Source organism: Aquarana catesbeiana, linkage group LG08 (assembly GCF_042186555.1).
Source record: "Aquarana catesbeiana isolate 2022-GZ linkage group LG08, ASM4218655v1, whole genome shotgun sequence".
Taxonomy (NCBI): domain Eukaryota; kingdom Metazoa; phylum Chordata; class Amphibia; order Anura; family Ranidae; genus Aquarana; species Aquarana catesbeiana.
Genome location: NC_133331.1, coordinates 303,529,410 through 303,555,235, shown reverse-complemented (window position 1 = coordinate 303,555,235; position 25,826 = coordinate 303,529,410). Strand labels below are relative to the sequence as shown.

The 25,826-nt window shown below is 46.9% G+C and overlaps 1 protein-coding gene across 2 annotated transcripts in view; it reads left to right on the top strand.

Annotated features, from left to right (window-relative positions):
* The window catches only part of LOC141105085 (uncharacterized), a 41,261-nt gene extending 15,692 nt beyond the window's left edge, over positions 1 to 25,569 (top strand). The window contains exons 1-7 of one of the 2 annotated variants that reach the window (XM_073594929.1): positions 9,856 to 10,052; positions 10,169 to 10,266; positions 10,346 to 10,552; positions 10,675 to 10,818; positions 10,929 to 11,003; positions 11,315 to 11,456; positions 22,268 to 25,569. In XM_073594929.1, coding sequence (XP_073451030.1) covers positions 10,019 to 10,052; positions 10,169 to 10,266; positions 10,346 to 10,552; positions 10,675 to 10,818; positions 10,929 to 11,003; positions 11,315 to 11,456; positions 22,268 to 23,667 — 2,100 coding nt within the window. In that variant the 5' untranslated portion in view covers positions 9,856 to 10,018 and the 3' untranslated portion in view covers positions 23,668 to 25,569. Of the gene's footprint in view, positions 1 to 9,855; positions 10,053 to 10,168; positions 10,267 to 10,345; positions 10,553 to 10,674; positions 10,819 to 10,928; positions 11,004 to 11,314; positions 11,457 to 22,267 lie in introns of those variants that run through there. The other variant, XM_073594928.1, reaches the window with a different exon arrangement.
* The last annotated feature ends 257 nt before the right edge of the window (positions 25,570 to 25,826 follow it).

The window sequence follows — 25,826 nt, the reverse complement described above, 5'->3', positions numbered from 1 at the left end:
GTGTTATGTACAGGAAGGAAGGTGGGTTCTGGCGTGCGTTATGTACAGGAAGGAGGGTGGGTTCTGGCGTGCGTTATGTACAGGAAGGTGGGTTCTGGTGTATGTTGTGTACAGGAAGGTAGGTTCTGGCATGCGTTATGTACAGGAAGGTGGGTTCTGGCGTGCGTTATGTACAGGAAGGTGGGTTCTGGCGTGCGTTATGTACAGGAAGGAAGGTAGGTTCTGGCATGCGTTATGTACAGGATGGAGGGTTCTGGAGTGCGTTATGTACAGGAAGGTGGGTTCTGGTGTATGTTATGTACAGGAAGGTGGGTTCTGGCATGCGTTATGTACAGGAAGGTGGGTTCTGGCGTGCGTTATGTACAGGAAGGTGGGTTCTGGCGTGCGTTATGTACAGGAAGGTGGGTTCTGGCGTGCGTTATGTCCAGGAAGGAAGGTGGGTTCTGCAGTGCGTTATGTACAGAAAGGTGGGTTCTGACGTGCGTTATGTACAGAAAGGTGGGTTCTGGCGTGCGTTATGTACAGGAAGGAAGGTGGGTTTTGGCATGCGTTATGTACAGGAAGGTGGGTTCTGGTGTATGTTATGTACAGGAAGGAAGGTGGGTTCTGGCATGCATTATGTACAGGAAGGTGGGTTTTGGTGTGCGTTATGTACAGGAAGGTGGGTTCTGGCATGTGTTATGTACAGGAAGGTGGGTTCTGGAGTGCGTTATGTACTGGAAGGTGGGTTCTGGCATGCGTTTTGTACAGGAAGGTGGGTTCTGGCATGCGTTATGTACAGGAAGGTGGGTTCTGGCGTGCGTTATGTACAGGAAGGAAGGTGGGTTCTGGCGTGCGTTATGCACAGGAAGGTGGGTTCTGGCATGCGTTATGTACAGGAAGGAAGGTGGGTTCTGGCATGCATTATGTACAGAAAGGTGGGTAATGGCGTGCGTTATGTACAGGAAGGAAGGTGGGTTCTGGAGTGCGTTATGTACAGGAAGGTGGGTTCTGGCGTGCGTTATGTATAGGAAGGTGGGTTCTGGTGTGCGTTATGTACAGGAAGGTGGGTTCTGGCGTGCGTTATGTACAGGAAGGAAGGTGGGTTCTGGCATGCGTTATGTACAGGAAGGTGGGTTCTGGCGTGCGTTATGTACAGGAAGGAAGGTGGGTTCTGGCATGCGTTATGTACAGGAAGGTGGGTTCTGGTGTATGTTATGTACAGGAAGGTGGGTTCTGGCGTGCGTGATGTACAGAAAGGTGGGTTCTGGCGTGCGTTATGTACAGGAAGGTGGGTTCTGGTGTATGTTATGTACAGGAAGGTGGGTTCTGGCGTGCATTATGTACAGGATGGAGGGTTCTGGAGTGCGTTATGTACAGGAAGGTGGGTTCTGGCGTGCGTTATGTACAGGAAGGAAGGTGGGTTCTGGCGTGCGTTATGTACAGGAAGGAGGGTGGGTTCTGGCGTGCGTTATGTACAGGAAGGTGGGTTCGGACCCCTAAAATCACATTAAAGGGTTAGTTTGCCTAATACAGGAAAACTGTAAAGGTGACCTAACACCGGACCCCTTCACCCCCCACTCCCGGTCCTCACTGTACTTACCGTTAGCCATCCTCTACTATCAGGGCTCTCTCACCACTCCAATGGTCAGGGGATATGAAATACCCCACTGCTCTGTCTTCTCCATACTGAGCTGCCAGGATGGACCAGATGGATTCTGATTGGTCAGAGCCATCACATGTAAAGCGGGGTCCTGGAGGGTGGGGAGGGGATCTGGTGTTAGTTCAGCTTTACAGTTCTTCTGTAGAGGTGATCTAACCCTTTAATAAACCATTGCACTAACAGCTTAGGTTGTCTCCCCACTGATGGAGGAGGGATGGAGCCACCCTAGGACACCAGCATTGTAAATCTTGGAGGAAGGTTTTTTTTTCATATTTTAATGTTACAGTTGTACCCAGTTCCATGCCAGAGCTCTGTGAAAGTGTTGACTGTTATACCAATGTGACTTTTTTTTTCTTGCTGACTCCATATATGATCTGCAAACTCTTCATAATATAAAATCCAGCCAATCCGATGTAGTAACAATCCACTAACGCGTTTTGGATAATGAAGACTTAGTTATAGCTATTTAGTATTATAGAATTAGCAGATCATATATGGACTCGGTGTGAAGACTTTTCTGATTGATTTTGGAGGGAGAACAGGAGTCCAGCTGTGAGATCGGCATTTCCACTTATTCCACCGACGGGGAGGAGGAGCTAAAACTCCAGTTATTTGTCATCTACTGAGATTTATTATATTTTTTTTTACTTCTTTCCAACAGATGGATGTGATGTCAGGAATTCCTCGGAGAGACATCTTCTATTATCTGCTGATTGTAAGTCAGAAGATAATGTCATCACACAGGATCCTCCAGGAGGAAATCCAAATACACAAAATATACATCACAGACCTTCCTGTCCGGAGACATCAATGGATCCCTCTGATCAGGGGGAATCTTCTCATCAATCACATACTATGATTGTAAATATCCATGTAAGATCTCACACTGCAGATCGATCAACAGATCTTTCTAATCCCGAGGAATCTTCCTCACCCCATGAAGGAGATCACTGAGGTGACAATCTATTCTCATGTTCAGAGTGCGGGAAATCATTCATTAAAAAAGCACACCTTGCTACACATCAGAGAATTCATACAGGTGAGCATCCTTACTCGTGTTGAGAGTGCGGGAAATCTTTCACTCAGAAAGGAGACCTTGTTAAACATCTTAGAATTCACACAGGTGAGCATCCTTATTCATGTTCAGAGTGCGGGAAATCTTTCAAACAAAAAGGAAATCTTGTTATACATCAGAGAATTCACACAGGTGAGCATCCATAATCATGTTCAGTGTAGGAAATCTTTGAATAGGAAAAATAATCTTATTGAACATCAGAAAATTCACACAGGTGAGCATCCTTATTCATGTTCAGAGTGTGGGAAATCTTTCACTAGGAAAGGAAACCTTTTGCAACTCCAGAGAATTCATATGAGAACTCTGTGCAGGTCAGTCAAGTTCCTCCACCCCAAACTCTCTCATCCATGTCTTTATGGACCTTGCTTTGTGCACTGGTGGGCAGTCATGTTGGAACAGGAAGGGGCCTTCCCCAAACTGTTCCCACAAAGTTGGGAGCATGAAATTGTCCAAAATGTCTTGGTAGGCTGATGTCTTAAGAGTTTCCTAAACTGGAACTAAGGGGCCAAACCCAACCCCTGAAATCAACCATACACCATAATCCCCCCTCCACCAAATGATTCGGACCAATGCACAAAGCAAGGTCCATGAAGACACAGATAAGTGAGTTTGGGGTGGAGGAACTTGACTGGCCTGCACAGTCCTGACCTCCTGGAACAGATGCATTAGATCAGGAGGTCTCCAAACTGCGGTCCGTGGGACAAATAAGGCCCTTTGCTAGCCTTTCTCCATCCCTTGGGGGACTATTCCTCCCACTGACACCAACATTGGGGTCATTCTTCCTACTAATGGGGTCAGTACGCCTCCTCCTATTGACCACCAACCCTGAGGCCATATTTATTCTCACTGATGCCAGGCCTGGGACATTTTCTGCTCCTGTCGGCCACAATCCGGCCCCCCTAAAGTCTGTAGGACAATAAAACTGGCCCTTTGAAAAGTTTGGAGACCCCCTGCATTAGATGATACAGTGGTACACAGGCAGGCTTAGCCCTGTCAAAGCGCCAGCCATGAACTCGGCTCGCCCTCAAAGCAACAGTCACTCCCAGCCTGGCTAGTATTTCTGCCTTTAGCAATTTATAATGCCATGCTGACTCTGAGGCCAAATCACAATTCGCCAGTTGAGGATCTGCAGTCAGGAAAGGGGCCAGTACATCCACCCATTCTTTCTCAGGCAGACCTTCCCTTTGTCAGGGCTGGGCTTCTAGAAGCTCTCTTCTCAGTGCTCAAGGCTGCTCAGCTGTCGGTTAATTACCAGCCACTCATTGCTTCCACAGTGGCTCACCTGGTTACCATTACCTGCCTCATCAGTCCAGCCTACAGCCAGCCCCTTCTGGCTATTTAAACTGCCTTGTTCATGTCTTTCATGCCTTCGTCCTTATTTAACATATCCTGAGTGTCTCTGCTGAGTTCCTGTTAAAGACTTTGCCCGGCGACGTCCCTTCTGGTTCCTGATCTTTGGCTTCCGACTACGCTGATCTCTGGCTTCCTGATTACTGGCTCTTCTGATTACCGGTTTTGGCTTCTGAACCCTGGCTTATGTTTTGACTATATTTCTGATCTGTACTATTTTTTTCTATTACATTAAAGGTGTGATTTTTTTTTTTTTTTCACGGTTAAAAATTTTGTTTTATTATGGAAAAGACGAGGATGATACAACAAAGAGTCGTTGGTAATTGTCATAGTAAATACAGGTTTGTGCAAACATATCACAAACAGTGGAGCAAAGAACATAAACAATATAGGAAGCTCATTAGTCAGTTAGGCAACGATAATTGTGAAATTCCTAGCCATTATTACTTGTTTATTATCTGCAAAACTGAAACACCCAATGGAGGCCAATTCCAAATTGTGTGATGACACACCTGTGTCGTGGCACGTCCACCCTTCTTGGATTGGGCGCATGTGACGTTGGGGCTCCGGCGGTGATGTCAGACGCCGCCGGAACAGGAGACAGATATGAATGTGGCAGAAGCCGCCATTCTCTGCCAGATGGTCGGTGAGAGTGAGAGAGGATACATCTCTCCTCTCCTCTTGTCCCATACGAGGGGATTTCCAATTAGAGGTAAGCTCGATTTATACAGCACACTTTTAAAACCATGGTTTTTGAATCAGCCACTTACTAGGTTACATGCACCCTTTTGTTTAATTATTTTTCAGATTTTACCTACTCATGCCTTTCAAAAACTGGGATTCAGTATTAAAATCTTAGCTGCTAAGAAATTCCTCTGTATGTGTTAATTCATATTCAGTGGGACATCCAGCGTATCGTGGTGGGTTTACCACTTGTCTCTCTCCACTAAAATATTGTGGGCAAGCAGGGTTCTTTATTGATCCAATCCTAACAAAGCCTAACCCAGTAAAGAATGGGGCAAAAATATTAGGGACTTTAATTGAAGACATGACCTGGTAAGGTCAAGAGGAAAGAAATACCCGCCAAAGCCAGTAGGGAAGTGGGAATATAAGACCAGGGACATGGTGATGACATACCTGTGGAGAAGGAACAACGAGGGAGAAAAAGTGAATCCAGGCCGGGTGCAAACAGGTGTGTGGAGGGAAGCCTTGTGGACCAAATGCCGCCCGAAAGACGCCCTTATGAGCGCCGCTATGGGACCACCCACTGACGTCACGCCACGTAGCAGGAGAGGGGGGAGGGGCAAGGCGGGTCGGGAACCAATTTCCGGCCAGCCGGCCCTGAAACCCCGAGTCTGCTTGCGAGTGTGTTTTCCACACAGGTGGACGCAACAGCGTTCATAGAACGCCACACATCCAGATGGGATGCGTGACGCTGATGCACAGTGGCGGAGCCCCCACCCCCCCAATAAAGGGGGGGTGGGAGGGGGCCCGCCAGGTGCATCACAGCTCCCGGAAGCAGAGAACCATGCCCAGGTGGCAAGTTGATCCGGCTGACGTCCCTTCTGGTTCCTGATCTTTGGCTTCCGACTACGCTGATCTCTGTCTTCCTGATTACCGGCTCTTCTGATTACCGGTTTTGGCTTCTGAACCCTGGCTTATGTTTTGACTATATTCCTGATCTGTACTATTTTTTTCTATTAAATTAAAGGTGTGATTTTTTTTTTTTTTCACGGTTAAAAATTTTGTTTTATTATGGAAAAGACAAGGATGATACAACAAAGAGTCGTTCGTAATTGTCATAGTAAATACAGGTTTGTGCATACATATCACAAACAGTGGAGCAAAGAACATAAACAATATAGGAAGCTCATTAGTCAGTTAGGCAACGATAATTGTGAAATTCCTAGCCATTATTACTTGTTTATTATCTGCAAAACTGAAACACCCAGTGGAGGCCAATTCCAAATTGTGTGATGACGCACTTGTGTCGTGGCACTTCCACCTTTCTTGGATTGGGCGCATGCGCACGAGCATCCAAAGTGACGTCGGGGCTCCGGCGGTGACGTTAGATGCCGCCGGAACGGGAGACAGATATGAATGTGGCAGAAGCCACCATTCTCTGCCAGATGCTCGGTGAGAGTGAGAGGATACATCTCTCCTCTTGTCCCATAGGAGGGGATTTCCAATTAGAGGTAAGCTCGATTTATACAGCACACTTTTAAAACCATGCGTTTTGAATCAGCCACTTACTAGGTTACATGCCCCCTTTTGTTTAATTATTTCTCAGATTTTACCTACTCATGCCTTTCAAAAACCGGGATTCAGTATTTTTATTTTGATTTTCCATCCCTATTGTAATCAAGAAAGGGAAAGGACGGGGGGGGGGCACTTTAAATGAAGTACGTGGTTGCAAGGGAGTAAAATATGTGAACATAATTGGAATTTATTAGTTGCCATACAAAACAATTGGAATGCATTTTGTAAAATTACATAAACATGATAGAATGATACAAAAGTTGCATAAATATAATAAAATGATACAAGGGGTAATACAGTACATCTTAATCATAATAGGATATCACATCGGTATGGCAAACAATAGCCTCCAGAGTGCACCAATAACACATTTCGGATAGGTATGTAATCAAGGGTAAGACCTGCAAGGACCTCTGGCCTCGTTGAACCAGGAATATGATATTAAGTGTTGGCTGGTACGATATTGTATAAATTCATCAGAAGCATAATATATGGCAGCTCTACGCGTTTCGTGGCTGAAGGGCCACTCGTCAGGAGCAAGCACTTGATGTAACTACGAGTAATAGAATTGATATAAAGTTAAAAGATAAAACTGATATAGAGATGGATGGGGCAAAGTTAAGAACCCCCAAACCAATTGTAGCTAAACTCACTCAGGTTCATGTGGTGGAGATGCAGTGTCGGGTAGCACAAGCCAACCGAAAGTACTCTCAACCAGGAGCTGGGGTGGGTATCTCAGCAGGGGCGCCCAACGGGCATCAATCAGGGCAGGCATAGGCGCAGGAGGCAACCTGAATGTAAAATAAAAAGAGGGTTAACCAAGGTGTTCACAATGAAAGGTGGTGACGTGCATGGGTGAAAAAAGGGGATCCGTGATGAAGAATAAAGTGAGTGGTGGAGGTAGCAACCAAAGTGATGGAAATGACAAGTGAATGAAGAACAAGACAAGAGGAAAGAAATACCCGCCAAAGCCAGTAGGGAAGTGGGAATATAAGACCAGGGACATGGTGATGATGTACTTGTGTAGAAGGAACAACGAGGGAGAAAAAGTGAATCCAGGCCGGGTGCAAACAGGTGTGTGGAGGGAAGCCTCATGGACCAAATGCCGCCCGAAAGACGCCCTTATGAGCGCCGCTACGGGACCACCCACCGACGTCACGCCGCGTAGCAGGAGAGGGGGGAGGGGCAAGGTGGGTCGGGAACCAATTTCCGGCCAGCCGGCCCCGAAACCCCGAGTCTGCTCGCGAGCGTGTTTTCCACACAAGTGGACGCAACAGCGTTCATAGAACGCCGCACGTCCAGATAGGATGCGCGACGCTGATGCACAGTGGCAGAGCCCCCACCCCCCCAATCAAGGTAGAGAAAGAGGGGGTAGAGAGAGGGGGGGAGAGAGATAGAGGGGAGAGAGAGAAAGGGGAGAGAGGGGGAGAGAGATAGAGGGGAGAGAGAGAAAGGGGAGAGAGAGAAAGGGGAGAGAGGGGTAGAGGGGAGAGAGAGAAAGGGGAGAGAAGGTGGAGAGAGAGAGAAAGGGGGAGAGAGAGGAGAGAGAGACAGGGGGAGAGAGAGAGGGGAGAGAGAGGGGATAGAGATAGAAGGCGGGAGAGAGGAGAGAGAGGGGGAGGGGAGAGATAGAGATGGGTATACAGGGAGATATACAGAGAGAGAGGGGTATACAGGGAGATATACACAGAGAGAGGAGTATACAGGGAGATATACAGAGAGAGGGGTATACAGGGAGATATACAGAGAGAGGGGTATACAGGGAGATATATAGAGAGAGGGGTATACAGGGAGATATACAGAGAGGAGTATACAGGGAGATATACAGAGAGAGGAGTATACAGGGAGATATACAGAGAGAGAGGGGTATACAGGGAGATATACAGAGAGAGAGGGGTATACAGGAATATATACAGAGAGAGAGGAGTATACAGGGAGATATACAGAGAGAGAGGGGTATACAGGGAGATATACAGAGAGAGGGGTGTACAGGGAGATATACAGAGAGAGGGGTATACAGGGAGATATACAGAGAGAGGGGTGTACAGGGAGATATACAGAGAGAGGGGTGTACAGGGAGATATACAGAGAGAGGGGTGTACAGGGAGATATACAGAGAGAGGGGTGTACAGGGAGATATACAGAGAGAGGGGTATACAAGAAGATATACAGAGAGTTCATAAAGGGCGCAGGAGCGCCTCCCTCCCCCCTCCTGCTCTCTCACATAGATAGATTATTGCATTGCAGGAATCTATCTATGGTCGCCGCTGCCGCCCCCTATTCATGTGGCGACGGGCATATGAATTACAGCAGCGTTTTTTTTCTTTTGGAAGCGCCTGATTAGAGCCATAGGCTCTAATAGGCTTGCTGATTAGAGCCGTGGGCTCTAATAGGCTTCCACAAGAGTAAACAGCGGGCGCACTGCTGTGCGTTCGCTGATTACTCATTGTTATGTTAGGAAAGTGAATATATCGCTTCCCTAACACTGACCCGCCTCTCAGCCAATCAGGTGCACCGGGTCTGGCTACCTGTCACCTGATTGGCTGAAACAACAGGTGCCGCTATTGGACGCCTGACGGGACGAGAGTCAGAGATGAGAACGGTGTCGAGAAGTGCCCGCAGGAGCCATGAAGGACCCGCTCGTCGCCGTCACCCGCTGCCCCACCAAGACAGGGTGAGTGCAGGGCAAACAGCGAGCGGGCAGGGGTCACACTGGCAGCATTTAATGGGCACATTGGCAGCATTTAATGGGCACACTGGCAGGATTTGGCACAGTGGCAGCATATGATGGGCACACTGGCAGCATTTAATGGGCACACTGGCAGCATTTGATAAGCACAGTGGCAGCATTTGATGACACAGTGGCTGCAATTGATGGGCACAGTGGCTGCGTTTGATGGGCACAGTGGCTGCAATTGATGGGCACAGTGGGTGCAATTGATGTTTTTTTTCCAAAATGTTTTCAGTTTGTTTGCGCCCCCCAAAAATTTTGAGCACCAGCCGCCACTAGTGTACAGGGCGATATACAGAGAGAGAGGGGTATACAGGGAGATACACAGAGAGAGGGGTATACAGGGAGATACACAGAGAGAGGGGTATACAGGGAGATATACAGAGAGAGAGAGAGGGGTATACAGGGAGATATACAGAGAGAGAGAGGTATACAGGGAGTTATACAGAGAGGATATAATATAAAAGAAGATGGACAGAGGGAGGGAGATCTCTTCAGGGTAATAACGTGTGATCTGCTTGCAGCTCCTCCTATTCACTTCACTTTCCCGCCCCCCATTTCCTGCTTCCTGGTCACATGTTTCCTGTGACATCACAAGGTGAATCTACAGGATAGGAACTAGACATTACTCCTGGGTAGGGATGAGCTCCGGCGTGTTCGCATGGCGCACGTGCCGAGCCCGCCAGGAAGTCGGCACGGGGCAGCGCTAATCACAAGCAGTGAGACATTTCCCGATGTGCGGCTGCAGAGATCGGGAAATGTCTCCCTGCCTGTGATTAGCGCTGCGCCGTGCCGACTTCCTGGCGGGCTCGGCACGTGCGCCATGCGAACACGCCGGAGCTCATCCTTACTCCTGGGAGAGGGGTGAGGAAGTAAAAAGAAAACATTGTTGGAACTGGCAGCAGAGGAAGTAATAATATTAATTTATTTAGAAGAACACAAGGATCTCTACAAGGACGTCATGTTGGAGAATCAGCCGCCCCTCACATCACCGGGTAAGAGGAGACTTTATTGTAAAGGAGAGAGCAGTACGGAGGGTCCACCTAGATCCCCCATCATCTGATAAACACATAGAAACAATGTATTCAGTCAGTGTGTGTGTTTCCTACAGATGGATCCAGTAATGGGAACCCACCAGAGAGATGTCCCCGTCCTCTGTATTCCCGGGATTCCACACAGGAAGATCACACCATCCCCCACCATCATCAGGTAGATGATTGACAATTATTGGTAGTTCTGATTTATACACAGCATGTTTGTTACAATGAATGTTTTATTATATATTCAGAGTGGAAACCTCGGGGATGATAATATTGATGTTAAAGAAGAGTATAAAGAGGAGGATGAAATGCATGGAGTGATGGAGGAGTTTTCAGAAGGACACAAGAATATGGTGGAGCCACCTAATACCAGGAACCCACCAGAGAGATGTCCCCGTCCTCTGTATTCCCGGGATTCCACACAGGAAGGTTACACCATCCCTCACCATCATCAGGTAGGTGGGACTGAGCAATTAGAACTCAAATACAGTGTAGAATTCTACGCTTCAAAATAACATTCTTTTATTTCATCTCTTGTTTCCTTTTATAAATCCGTTTTATCATATTTGGGGTTTAGGGTGAACAACTGAAAGACATCAAAGTTGAGGTTAAAGTAGAAAAAGAAGAGAAATCCGGGGATCAGCAGTCTATGGTAGAGGGTGATACTCTTTATTCCCAGGATTCCACACAGGAGGATCACACCATCCCTCACCATCATCAGGTAGAGATGGGACTGAGCAATTACAACATAAAAGTATTCTAAGCTACGAGATGATATTTTTCTATTAAATCTCTTTCTCTATTTATATATTGTTCATCTTTGGGGTTTAGGGTGAGAGATTTCCCCCTCTTCTGTGTTCCTGGGATTCCATACAGGAGGATCACACCATCCCTCACCATCATCAGGTAGGTGGGGCTGGGCATCTTGACCTAAATATATATTCTAAGCCATGAGATGACGTTCTTCTGTGTAGTCTCTTGTTTTACTTCAACATCTGAAGTGCAGCCTTTGTTACCTACACCCCCCATCCCTAGCTACTTTGAGCGGCCTACATTTTTCACCCCCCATTCTTTTCCTCTGTGGGTCTTAAGCCCAGACACGTTGCAGGTCCTCTTCATCCTTGTGTTCTTCCAATGGAAGTTACATACTGAATGTGTGTCCTTTATGTCTGCCTTGAGTTGAATTTAATAGATGTTTTCTATTGTTTTTGGTGTAGGGTGAAGAACGGATTAATATAAAAGCTGAGGTTAAAGAAGAAGAAGTAGAGACGTATGTGGGGGGTGATCAGCCATTCACGGAGGAGGTTGGGATGATTACGAAAAGTGAACAGGAGGACATTTCTCTACCTTTTGACACAGGTAGGTAACAGACATTGTGGAAAAAAACAGGTCAAAGTCTCATTTTACTTCTAAGTATAAGGATTGTAGTGTAAAAAAAAAGTTAGATAATTATCAGATCTTCACATCATCCTATAGGCAGGTTCTAAAAGGTTAAATATTTGTTTGCCTACTAAAGTGTTAATGTGTGGTGTGGTAAGAGTTAACACTTGGTGCTGTGATGTTCCTTCCCCTGCATGTGTCACTTCCTGATTCTGAACCGGATCGGACCTCGTGGTCTGTTCCTGTATGGGAGGTGATCAGTGAGGACGCTGTAAAGAACTGAACTTTGTGGTGAAGTTTCCCCTTAGCAGTACCCCTGGATGGGTTCCAAGCAGGGCCGGGACAAGGGGTGGGCAGGGGGTGTGGCTGCCCTGGGCGCAATGGTTTACTGTAGAGATGGGGGCGCCTTCCTTCTGTTACAAGGCTGATAGGAGTAGTGATAGTGAGACAAGGGAGTGACTGATCAGTGTAGGATCCCCTAAACTTGCACATAATGAATGATTAGTGGGTGCAGTTTGGCATCTTTGCCCTGGGCACTGGAAGACCTTGCCCCAGTACTGGTTCCAAGGACTGGACTTTTGATGCTATTTACTGGGATGCAACTAAGCTATAAAAAGTTTGGACAACGCCGCACAGCCAAATCCGGTACATTATTATTAGAGAGAGAGGAAATGCAATTGTGATTCTGTATATCGCTCAAATGTACTTCTATGGAACCTGGACAGAACGGTAAATATAACTTTATTCACTAAAGCAGTATTTACATAGTTACATAGTAGGCGAGGTTGAAAAAAAACACAAGTCCAACCTATGTGTGTGATTTTATGTCAGTATTACATTGTATATCCCTGTATGTTGTATGTATGGTTCTCAACCTCAGTCCTCAAGTACCCCCAATGGGCCATGTTTTCAGGTTTTTTTGTTTACTTTGCACAGCTGCTTTAAATCAATATCAATGACATGGAATTGATAAGAGCTATTTTATCTAAGGGAAGTTCCCCAAACATGGCCCATTGGGGGTACTTGAGGACTGAGGTTGAGAATCATTGAATTAAAGAACCTATTGTGTAAGAGTAACTGTCTGTGTTAATTTGGAAGAGAAGAAACTTTACAGTTTGTTGGGGAGAACTGGGGAACAGAATGTACAATTCAATTAAGTCTTGATGTCATGGAGTGAAAAGTGATAAGAAGGAGCCTCCAGTTCGGGGCAGAGAGAATGGTGGTGACGGGTGACAGAGGTTCTGTAGATAAGGGAAGCTTGGCACCTGGCTGGGCTCCTATGTTTGGGCCCACTGCAGACCAGAACCCTCCTAGGGGCTATGCTTAGAACCACGGTGTGCAAGGCCTTGCAAAGTGAGTGTGGTAGTTTCTATCTTTTCCATGTGCTGAGTAGGGATGAGCCGAACACCCCCCTGTTCGGTTCGCACCAGAACATGCGAACAGGAAAAAAGTTCGTTCGAACACGCGAACACCGTTAAAGTCTATGGGACACGAACATGAATAAACAAAAGTGCTAATTTTAAAGGCTTATATGCAAGTTATTGTCATAAAAAGTGTTTGGGGACCTGGGTCCTGCCCCAGGGGACATGGATCAATGCAAAAAAAAGTTTTAAAAACGGCCGTTTTTTCAGGAGCAGTGATTTTAATAATGCTTAAAGTCAAACAATAAAAGTGTAATATCCCTTTAAATTTCGTACCTGGGGGGTGTCTATAGTATGCCTGTAAAGGGGCGCATGTTTCCTGTGTTTAGAACAGTCTGACAGCAAAATGACATTTTGAAGGAAAAAACTCATTTAAAACTACCCGCGGCTATTGCATTGCCGACAATACACATAGAAGTTCATTGATAAAAACGGCATGGGAATTCCCCAAAGGGGAACCCCGAACCAAAATTTAAAAAAAAAATGACGTGGGAGTCCTCCTAAATTCCATACCAGGCCCTTCAGGTCTGGTATGGATATTAAGGGGAACCCCGGCCAAAATTAAAAAAAAAAAATGACGTGGGGTTCCCCCTAAATTCCATACCAGACCCTTCAGGTCTGGTATGGATTTTAAGGGGAACCCCGCGCCAAAAAAAAAAAAAAAACGGCGTGGGGTCCCCCCAAAAATCCATACCAGACCCTTATCCGAGCACGCAACCTGGCAGGCCGCAGGAAAAGAGGGGGGGACGAGAGTGCGGCCCCCCTCCCTCCTGAACCGTACCAGGCCACATGCCCTCAACATTGGGAGGGTGCTTTGGGGTAGCCCCCCAAAACACCTTGTCCCCATGTTGATGAGGACAAGGGCCTCATCCCCACAACCCTGGCCGGTGGTTGTGGGGGTCTGCGGGCGGGGGGCTTATCGGAATCTGGAAGCCCCCTTTCACAAGGTGACCCCCAGATCCCGGCCCCCCCCTGTGTGAAATGGTAAGGGGGTACATAAGTACCCCTACCATTTCACGAAAAAAGTGTCAAAAATGTTAAAAATGACAAGAGACAGTTTTTGACAATTCCTTTATTTAAATGCTTCTTCTTTCTTCTATCTTCCTTCATCTTCTGGTTCGTCTGATTCTTCTGGCTCTTCTGGTTCTTCCTCCGGCATTCTCGTCCAGCATCTCCTCCACGGCGTCTTCTATCTTCTTCTCCTCAGGCCGCTCCGCACCCATGGCATGGGGGGGAGGCTCCCGCTCTTCTCTTCTTCTTTTCTCCTCTTCTTCATTTTCTTCTCCGGGCCGCTCCGCAATCCATGCTGGCATGGAGGGAGGCTCCCGCTGTGTGACGGCGCTCCTCGTCTGATAGTTCTTAAATAACGGGGGGCGGGGCCACCCGGTGACCCCGCCCCACTCTGACGCACGGTGACTTGACGGGACTTCCCTGTGACGTCACGGGGAATGCCACAGGGAAGTCCCGTCATGTCCCGTGCGTCAGAGGGGGCGGGGTCACCGGGTGGCCTCGCCCCCCCGTTATTTAAGAACTGTCAGACGAGGAGCGCCGTCACACAGCGGGAGCCTCCCTCCATGATGCCAGCATGGATTGCGGAGCGGCCCGGAGAAGAAAATGAAGAAGAGAAGAAAAGAAGAAGAGAAGAGCGGGAGCCCCCCCCATGCCATGGGTGCGGAGCGGCCCGAGGAGAAGAAGATAGAAGACGCCGCGGAGGAGATGCTGGACGAGAACGCCGGAGGAAGAACCAGAAGAGCCAGAAGAACCAGAAGAACCAGAAGAACCAGAAGATGAAGGAAGATAGAAGAAAGAAGAAGCATTTAAATAAAGGAATTGTCAAAAACTGTCTCTTGTCATTTTTAACATTTTTGACACTTTTTTCGTGAAATGGTAGGGGTATAAGTACCCCCTTACCATTTCACACGGGGGGGGGCGGGATCTGGGGGTCACCTTGTTAAAGGGGGCTTCCAGATTCCGATAAGCCCCCCGCCCGCAGACCCCCACAACCACCAGCCAGGGTTGTGGGGATGAGGCCCTTGTCCTCATCAACATGGGGACAAGGTGTTTTGGGGGGCTACCCCAAAGCACCCTCCCAATGTTGAGGGCATGTGGCCTGGTACGGTTCAGGAGGGAGGGGGGGCCGCACTCTCGTCCCCCCTCTTTTCCTGCGGCCTGCCAGGTTTGCGTGCTCGGATAAGGGTCTGGTATGGATTTTTGGGGGGACCCCACGCCGTTTTTTTTTTTTTTTTTGGCGCGGGGTTCCCCTTAAAATTCATACCAGACCTGAAGGGCCTGGTATGGAATTTAGGGGGACTCCCACGTCATTTTTTTTTTTTATTTTCGTTCGGGGTTCCCCTTTTGGGGAATTCCCATGCCGTTTTTATCAATGAACTTCTATGTGTATTGTCGGCAATGCAATAGCCGCGGGTAGTTTTAAATGAGTTTTTTCCTTCAAAATGTCATTTTGCTGTCAGACTGTTCTAAACACAGGAAACATGAGCCCCTTTACAGGCATACTATAGACACCCCCCAGGTACGAAATTTAAAGGGATATTACACTTTTATTGATTGACTTCAAGCATTATTAAAATCACTGCTCCTGAAAAAACGGCCGTTTTTAAAACTTTTTTTTGCATTGATCCATGTCCCCTGGGGCAGGACCCAGGTCCCCAAACACTTTTTATGACAATAACTTGCATATTAGCCTTTAAAATTAGCACTTTTGATTTCTCCCATAGACTTTTAAAGGGTGTTCCGCAGCATTCGAATTTGCCGCGAACACCCCAAATTGTTCGCTGTTCGGCGAACTTGCGAACAGCCAATGTTCGAGTCGAACATGAGTTCGACTCGAACTCGAAGCTCATCCCTAGTGCTGAGTTGTGATCCGTACCAAGCTGGCCATCTCCATCCTTTGGACACTTTCAGTACCTGTAAGCAGTGGTGTCTCCAGCTTTCATATTTAGGGGGGCACATGGGGGGACAGGGACAAAAGTAGGGGGGCAAACTATAAAACACAATTTATATATATATATTTCAAGAATAGAATGCACTCCAGAGGTCTTGGTAGAAAGAGAGATGTTAGCTGAACATTGCAGCTGCAGGCGACCACTTAGATTCAAAGCGTGTAATTGTTCTTTCAAGGTTGGGCTAACATACATGCTCATCAATGCCCCCTACCAGTGCAGCTTATCAGTGCTGTCTATCAGTACCCATCAATGCTGCCTATCAATGCCCATCAGTGCCGCCTATGATTGCTCATCAATGCTGCCTATCAGTGCCCACCAGTGCAGTCTATGATTGCTGCCTGTCAGTACTCATCAATGCCGCCTATCAGCACCACCAATCATTGCTCATTAATGCGACCTATCAGTGCCTCCTCATCAATGCTGCCTATCAGTGCTCAATGCCCATCAGTGCCGCCTATCAGTGCAGCATATCAGTGCCCATCAGTGCTGCCTGTCAATGCCACCTATCAGTGCCCATTAGTGCCTCCGATTAGTGCAGCCTATAAGTGCTCATCATTGCTGCCTATCAGTGCTCATCAATGCCACCTATCAGTGTCCACCAGTGCAGCCTATGAGATCTGCCTATCAGTGCTCATCAATGCCGCCTATTAGTGCCACCAACAATTGCTCATCAATGCCACCTCTCAGTGCCTCCTCATCAGTGCAGCCTATCAGTGGCCATCAATGCTGCCTATCAGTGCTCAATGCTCATTAGTGCCACCTATCAGTGCCCATTAATGCAGCCTATCAGTGCCCATTAGTGGCTCCTGTCAGTGTTCATTAGGGATGAGCCGAACACCCCCCAGTTCGGTTTGCACCAGAACCTGCGAACGCACTAAAAGTTTGCGCAAACTTTAGAACCCCCATTAAAGTCTATGGGACTCGAACGTTCGAAATCAAAAGTGCTAATTTTAAAGGCTAATATGCAAGTTATTGTCCTAAATAGGGTTTGGGGACCCGGGTCCTGCCCCAGGGGACATGTATCAATGCAAAAAAAAGTTTCAAAAACGGCCATTTTTTCGGGAGCAGTGATTTTAATGATGCTTAAAGTGAAATATTCCTTTAAATATCATAACTGGGGGGTGTCTATAGTATGCCTGTAAAGTAGCACGTGTCTCCCGTGCTTATCACCCCTGTGACATTTGTTTTGCTGTCTGGGCTCCTCTTCAGAAGATTTCACCTCACTTTCTGTCCCAATGACAAATGTTTTTTTTAAATTTGGGGTTTTTAGTGAAACAAGCATTGGTGATAAAGCATCAGTGAAGAGGAGACACGTTTTTCCCATATTAACTCTTACAGGAGAGAATTTCCCTTCCTAGGGGTAGATTTCATCTCACTTCCTGTTGTCTCCTTCCGTTTGCAAGTAGGAGTCGTTTGTAAGTTGGATGATTGAAAGTACGGGCCTGCCCTATATACTCTGCAGAAATTGGGGCCATAGGTGTTGGTGTTGCCACAACACTGTAAGCCCTCACAGGGCCCTGCTGTGAAATATTAGATCAAGAATTGTAATTACATGCACCTGATGAACAGGGGCAGAAAAATTGGGCCTTTTGGTGGTGGTGGTGTTGCCACAACACTGTAAGCCCTCACAGTTATGCCATGTACACACAATAGGATTTTCCGATGGAAAATGTGTGATAGGACCTTGTTGTCGGAAATTCCGACCGTGTGCAGGCTTCATCACACATTTTCCATAGGAATTTCCGACACACAAAGTTTGAGAGCTTGCTATAAAATTTTCTGACAACAAAATCCGTTGTCGGAAATTCCGATCGTGTGTACACAAATCCGACGCACAAAGTGCCACGCATGCTCAGAATAAATTAAGAGACGAAAGCTATTGGCTACTGCCCCGTTTATAGTCCCGACGTACATGTCTTACGTCACCGCTTTCAGAACGATTGGATTTTCTGACAACTTTGTGTGACCGTGTATAAAGGGCATTACTCTTGGTGGGCGCAGGAATGGGCCCTGCTGTGAAATATTAGATCAAGAATTGTAATTACATGTCCTTGTTGAACAGGGGCAGAAAAATTGGGCCTTAGGCACTGGTGCCACAACACTGCAACCCCTCACAGATGCTATAGTTGGAGCGAAGGAATGAGCCCTGCTGCAAAGAATGGCATCAAAAATTGTAATTAAGCGCCCCTGTTAAACAGGGGCTGAAAAATTGGCCCTTGGGCACTGGTGCTGGTGCCACAACACTGCAACCCCTCATGGATACTCTAGTTGGAGTGCAGGAATGAGCCCTGCTGCAAAGTATTGCATCAAAAATTGTAATTACACTCCCCTGTTAAAAAAGGGCATAAAAATTGGGCCTTGGCCACTGGTGGCGGTGCCCAGAACCAAAAATGCTCTTACAAGCTATCAGCATGAACATTGAGGAGGAAGAGGATTGTCACTCAGCATCAGCATAGGCAGTCTTGAAGGGATCTCACATTAAAAAAAAATCAATCGGTTACGGAATACGGCTACAGAATGCATCGGTCAGATGGCCACCTTCTCCACCGCTTCTTCTGTGACTGACCGAAGCCTCAGCAACACGTTGTCCAGGAGGACCAGGAAATTGCACAAACCTTTCTGCAAGGCCTCCCAAAGATGTTTCATCCTCTGCTCCCTCTGCGATGGCAAGCTAAGGTCCGCAACCTTACCCTTGTAACATGGATCAAGGAGGGTTGCTAGCCAGTAATCATCCCTCCCCTTGATACCACGAATACGAGGATCCTTCCGCAGGCTTTGCAGGATCGGGGAGGCTATGCAGAGTAGGTTTGCTGAGGCATTTGGGCCAGAGTCATCTGGGTCACTAAGGATGACATGATCCGCAGCCACCTCCTCCCAGCCACGTACAAGTCCATGGGTTTCTTCAGACTGTAAATGATTCCTTGAAAACTGCTGCTGAGTGCCAGGCTCCACCTCCATGCTGACACAATCCTCCTCCTCATTCTCTTCCTGTGTGATCGGCGGCCACACAGGAACACTGTCTGGATAAAGGGGGACTTGAGAGGTAAGGAAGTCCTCCTCTTCCTCCCTCTGTTCTGCCTCAAGTGCCCTGTCCATTATTCCACGCAGCGTGTGCTCCAACAGGTGGACAAGAGGGACAGTGTCACTGATGCATGCACTTTCACTGCTCACCATCCTCGTGGCCTCCTCAAATGGTGACAGGACAGTGCATGCATCCCTGATCATAGCCCACTAGTCACCACTAGTAGTATTTTGGAGGCGTGGAGGCGGAACAACCTCCAACACTACTGCACCCTGTCCTGCATCCTTCCCAGCTGCCAAAAGAGTCACCCAGTGCGCGGTGAAAGATAGGTAACGTCCCTGTCCATGCCTGCTGGACCATGAGTCAGCGGTAATATGCCCCTTACTGTTGACTGCCCTGTCAAGCGAGGCCAAGACATTGCCTTCCACATGCCGATAGAGAGCCGGAATCGCCTTCCGTGAGAAAAAGTGGCATTTGGGAACCTGCCACTGAGGAACCGCACATTCCACAAACTCACAGAAGGGGGCAGAGTCTACCAACTGAAAAGGCAGCAGTTGAAATGCTAGCATTCAACGGCTGGACATGTGGATGGCTGGGAGCAAACTTCTTTTGGTGGTGCAGCAGCTGGGGCAGGGAAATTTGCCTGGTACAATCTGACGTCGGTGTACCGATAGCAGATTGCCTGCAAGTACTTGGCTGTGACACACCTAAATCTATACCTTCATTCCTCTCAGTGCAGGTTTCAGAGAGGACTGAAGGTATAGTGGGGCTGGAGATCCCAGCTGATGAGGAGCAAGGAGAGGTCCGCTTTGTTCTTTGGTGTGGGTGTTTTAGGTACGCTTGCCAACGAACTGCATGGCAAGTCAACATATGTCTGGTCAAGCATGTGGTGCCCAAGCAGGTGATGTTTTTGCCACGCGAGATACGCTTGAGACATATGTTGCAAATAGCAGCGGTAGGATCTGATGCACTCGTCTCAAAAAAGGCCCACACCAAAGAACTTTTGGAATAACGTGCAGAGACGGCAGCGCCCTGCACATGCGGAGCTCTGCATAGTGATGCAGTTGGTGTGCTGCCCTTAAGCTGGCCACTGGAGGGCATCCTGCCTCGTTGGAGATGTGCCTCCTCCTCCTCCTCTCTCCTATCAGGCACCCAGGTGGAGTCAGTGACCTCATCATCCCCTCACTCTTCATCACTGGAGCAAACGTGGCAGTATGCTGCAGCTGGGGGAACATGACTGCCAAATTGCTGTCCTTCTTGGGCACACCCTCTCTCTGGGCTCACGGTACTGCCTTCCTCTAGCTGGGTACTATCATCAGAGCCTTCAAAACGCTGGGCATCCTCCTCTAGCATGTACCCAACACTGTGGTCAAACAGTTCGGGGGACTCCTCAGGAGAACATGGTGGGGCTAGGGAAGGAGTGACTGATGCCATTGAGCCAAGGGAAGAGGCCGCGTTGGCAGCTGCTTTGCGAGACAAAGTACCCTGAGCCTGGGTGAGAGAGGATGAGAAGGATGAGGACGGCTTGGTCATCCACTCTACCATGTCTTCCGCATGTTGCGGCTCAACACGGCAAGCTGCTGAAAAAAAGGACAAGCGTGTCCCACGGCCATGTGCTGATGAGGATGCACCGTCTCCATGACCAGCACTGTTGCCTCTAGACACAGAGCCTGCTTACCCTCTTTTATGGGTTTGTGACTGTCTGCCTCTCCTTGTTGGCCTTCCAGACATACTAATGGCCTGCAGCTATTACCTTTTGTACCACCACCCCCTCCCTTTAGAATGTAAGCTCTACGAGCAGGGCCCTCCTGTACCTTTTGTATTGAACTGTACTGTAATTGTGTTGTCCCCCTTATACATTGTAAAGTGCTGAGTAAACTGTTGGCGCTATATAAATCTCGTATAATAATAATAATGTGTGTATATATATATATATATATATATATATATATATATATATATATATATATACTGATACTGCAGCTAGCAGAATCAACTGCCTGCCTCTAATATTATTAGTAGAACACCAACAATTGTCTTCAGGTAGCTTTAGGTGCACACTGTGCAGAGGACGCACTACACTAACTGTAAATACTGCAGCTGCCTGCCTGTGGTATTAATAGGATCAGAACAACAGCAATTGTCTTCAGGTAGCTTTAGGTGCACACTGTGCAGAGGACACAGTACACTAACTGTAAATACTGCAGCTGCCTGCCTGTGGTAGTAATAGGATCAGAAGAACACCACCAATTTGCTTCAGGTAGCTTTAGGTGCACACTGTGCAGGGGACACAGTACACTAACTGTAAATACTGCAGCGGTTTGCCTGTGGTACTAATAGGATCAGAACAACAGCAATTGTCTTCAGGTAGCTTTAGGTGCACACTGTGCAGAGGACGCACTACACTAACTGTAAATACTGCAGCTGCCTGCCTGAGGTATTAATAGGATCAGAACAACAGCAATTGTCTTTAGGTAGCTTTAGGTGCACACTGTGCAGAGGCTGCACTACACTAACTGTAAATACTGTAGCTGCCTGCGTGTGGTACTAATAGGATCAAAAGAACACCAGCAATTTTTTTCAGGTAGCTGTAAATACTGTAAAAACACCTGCCTGCCTGTCAGTAGGAAGAGAATAAGAGGAACGGATCTAGCTCTACTGAATACAGTGTATATATATATATATATACCACTCCAATTGTCAGGGGATATGAAATACCCCACTGCTCTGTCTTCTCCATACTGAGCTGCCAGGATGGACCAGATGGATTCTGATTGGTCAGAGCCATCACATGTAAAGCGGGGTCCTGGAGGGTGGGGAGGGGATCTGGTGTTAGTTCAGCTTTACAGTTCTTCTGTGGAGGTGATCTAACCCTTTAATAAACCATTGCACTAACAGCTTAGGTTGTCTCCACACTGATGGAGAAGGGATGGAGCCACCCCAGGACACCAGCATTGTAAATCTTGGAGGAAGGTTTTTTTTCCATATTTTGATGTTACAGTTGTACCCAGTTCCATGCCAGAGCTCTGTGAAAGTGTTGACTGTTAGACCAACGTGACTTTTTTTTCTTGCTGACTCAGCTTGGAGTCCATATATGATCTGCAAACTCTTCATCATATAAAATCCAGCCAATCCGATGTAGTAACAATCCACTAACGCATTTTGGATAATGAAGCCTCAGTCATAGCTATTTATTATAATAGAATTAGCAGATCATATATGGACTCGGTGTGAAGACTTTTCTGATTGATTTTGGAGGGAGAACAGGAGCCCAGCTGTGAGATCGGCATTTCCACTTATTCCACCGACGGGGAGGAGGAGCTAAAACTCCAGTTATTTGTCATCTACTGAGATTTATTATATTTTTTTACTTCTTTCCAACAGATGGATGTGATGTCAGGAATTCCTCGGAGAGACATCTTCTATTATCTGCTGATTGTAAGTCAGAAGATAATGTCATCACACAGGATCCTCCAGGAGAAAATCCAAATACACAAAATATACATTACAGACCTTCCTGTCCGGAGACATCAATGGATCCCTCTGATCAGGGGGAATCTTCTCATCAATCACATACTATGATTGTAAATATCCATGTAAGATCTCACACTGCAGATCGATCAACAGATCCTTCTAATCCCGAGGAATCTTCCTCACCCCATGAAGGAGATCACCGAGGTGACAATCTATTCTCATGTTCAGAGTGCGGGAAATCTTTCACTTTGAAGGGAAATCTTATTCAACACCAGAGAACCCACACGGGTGAGCGTCCCTTCTCATGTTCAGAGTGCGGGAAATCTTTCACTTTGAAGGGAAATCTTATTCAGCACCAGAGAATTCACACAGGTGAACGTCCTTATTCGTGTTCAGAGTGCGGGAAATCTTTCAATCATAAAGGACCTCTTGTTAGACATCTTAGAATTCACACAGGTGAGCGTCCCCATTCATGTTCAGAGTGCGGGAAATCTTTCACTGGCAAAGCAGACCTTTTTACACATCAGAAAATTCACACAGGTGAGCATCACTTTTCATGTTCAGAGTGCGGGAAATCTTTCGCTCAGAAAGGAAATCTTATTCAACACCAGAGAACCCACACGGGTGAGCGTCCCTTCTCATGTTCAGAGTGCGGGAAATCTTTCCCTCGGAAAATAAATCTTATTCAGCACCAGAGAATTCACACAGGTGAACGTCCTTATTCGTGTTCAGAGTGCGGGAAATCTTTGACTCAGAAAGGAAAACTTATTCAGCACCAGAGAGTTCACACAGGTGAGCGTCCTTATTCGTGTTCAGAGTGCGGGAAATCTTTCAATCATAAAGGACCTCTTGTTAGACATCTTAGAATTCACACAGGTGAGCGTCCTTATTCATGTTCAGAGTGCGGGAAATCTTTCACTGACAAAGCATACTTTGGTAAACATCAGAGAATTCACACTGGTGAGCTTCCTTATTCATGTTCAGAGTGCGGGAAATCTTTCACTGACAAAGCAGACCTTGTTAAACATCTTAGAATTCACACAGGTGAGCATCCTTACTCATGTTCAGAGTGCGGGAAATCTTTCCCTGAAAAAAGAAGCCCAGTTAAACATCTTAGAATTCACACAGGTGAGCGTCCTTATTCATGTTCAGAGTGCGGGAAATCTTTCACTCAGAAAGGAGGACTTGATGAACACCAGAGAATTCACACAGGTGAACGTCCTTATTCATGTTCAGAGTGCGGGAAATCTTTCACTAGGAAAGGACATCTTGTTATACATCAGAGTTTTCACACAGGTGAGCGTCCATAATCATGTTCAGTGTAGGAAATCTTTGATTAGGAAAAATAATCTTGTTGAACATCAGAAAATTCATACGGGTGAATAGCCTTATTCATGTTCAGAGTGTGGGAAATCTTTCACTAGGAAAGGAAACCTTTTGCAACACCAGAGAATTCATATGAGTGAGCTTCCTTATTGATGTTGTAGATCAGGGATCTCCAAACTTCGGTCCTCCAGCTGTTGCAGAACTACACGTCCCATGAGGCATTGTAATACTCGGACATTCACAGACATGACCAGGCATGGTGGGAATTGTAGTTCCTGAACATCTGGAGGGCCATAGTATGAAGAGTTCTGTTGTAGACGAGTCAGCCTGGTGCAGGTTTAGGAGCGGGTTAATAGTAGAGGGCGGGTACTTGTTTATTAAGCAGCTGGTCAGAGAGGCTGGTGGATGTCTGTTCAATATTGAGTTGGCCCATCCTTTGCAGTTACAACAGCTTCAACTCTTCTGGGAAGGCTGTCCACAAGGTTTAGGAGTGTGTCTATGGGAATGTTTGACCATTCTTCCAAAAGAGCATTTGTGAGGTCAGGCACTGATGTTGGACGAGAAGGCCTGGCTTGCAATCTCTGCTCTAATTCATCCCAAAGGTGTCCTATCGGGTTGAGGTCAGGACTCTGCACAGGCCAGACAAGTTCCTCCACCCCAAACTCCCTCATCTATGTCTTTATGGACCTTGCTTTGTGCACTGGTGGGCAGTCTTGTGGGGCCATCCCTAAACTGTTCCCACAACGTTGGGAGCATGAAACTGTCCAAAATGTCTTGGTATGCTGATGTCTTCCGAGTTCCCTTCACTGGAACTAAGGGGCCAAACCCTGGAAAACAACAAAACACCATAATCCCCCCTCCACCAAATGATTTGGACCAGTGCACAAAGCAAGGTCCATAAAGACATGGATGAGCAAGTTTGGGGTGGAGGAACTTTACTGGCCTGCACAGAGTCCTGTCCTGCTGGAACAGGTGCATTAGATCAGGGGTCTCCAAACTGCAGTCCGAGGGACAAATGTGGCCCTTTGCTAGCCTTAGTAGGACAATAAAACTGGCCCTTTGAAAAGTTTGGAGACCCCCTGCATTAGATGATAGAGCTGCACACAGGCAGGCTTAGCCCTGTCAAAGCATCAGCCATGAACTCGGCTCACCCTCAAAGCAACAGTCACTCCCAACCTGGCTAGTATTTCTGCCTTTAGCAATGTATAATCTAGGGTTGCCACCTCATCCCTTTAAAATGGAACACATATTAATGACACAGGCTCTGTGGCTAATTAAGGAGGTAATTAAACTCACTTTGTGCCTTATTTGCATTAAATTAACCTCAGCAACTGTGTAATTCATATGTGTTCGGGTTTAAAGGGATGAGGTGGCAACCCTAGTATAGTCCCATGCTGACTCTGAGACCAAATCACAATTCACCAGTTGAGGATCTGCAGTCAGGAAAGGGGCCAGTACATCCACCCATTCTTTCTCAGGCAGACCTTCCCTTTGTCAGGGCTGGGCTTCTAGAAGCTCTCTTCTCAGTGCTCAAGGCTGCTCAGCTGTCGGTTAATTACCAGCCACTCATTGTTTCCACAGTGGCTCACCTGGTTACCATTATCTGCCTCATCAGTCCAGCCTACAGCCAACCCCTTCTGGCTGTTTAAACTGCCTTGTTCATGTCTTTCGTGCCTTCGCCCTATTTAACATATCCTGAGTGTTTCTGAGTTCCTGATAAAGACTTTGCCCGACTGACGTCCCTTCTGGTTCCTGATCTTTGGCTTCCAACTACGCTGATCTCTGGCTTCCTGATTACAAACCCTGGCTTATGTTTTGATTATGTTCCTGATCTCAAAGTAAGAAAAGTTGCGCTACATTAAATATTTCTTATGTAAGAAATAGTGTGAACCAATACCATACAGAAAACCAGGACACACCCGAATCAAGAGTGCATCCTGAGCATCCTAAACTCCTTCAGGTGATGTGTACATAAATGAATTGTGAAATAAACAAAATAGCGACAGCTGAAAAAAAATCATGTGCACGTCAATCAACAAATGAAAAAACAATGTCCATAAGACCATTAGTGTCCAAATACAAATAAAATAAAATGAGCAGCGTTTTCTTTGGATGTGATACAAAAAATATGTGAGTTATAATC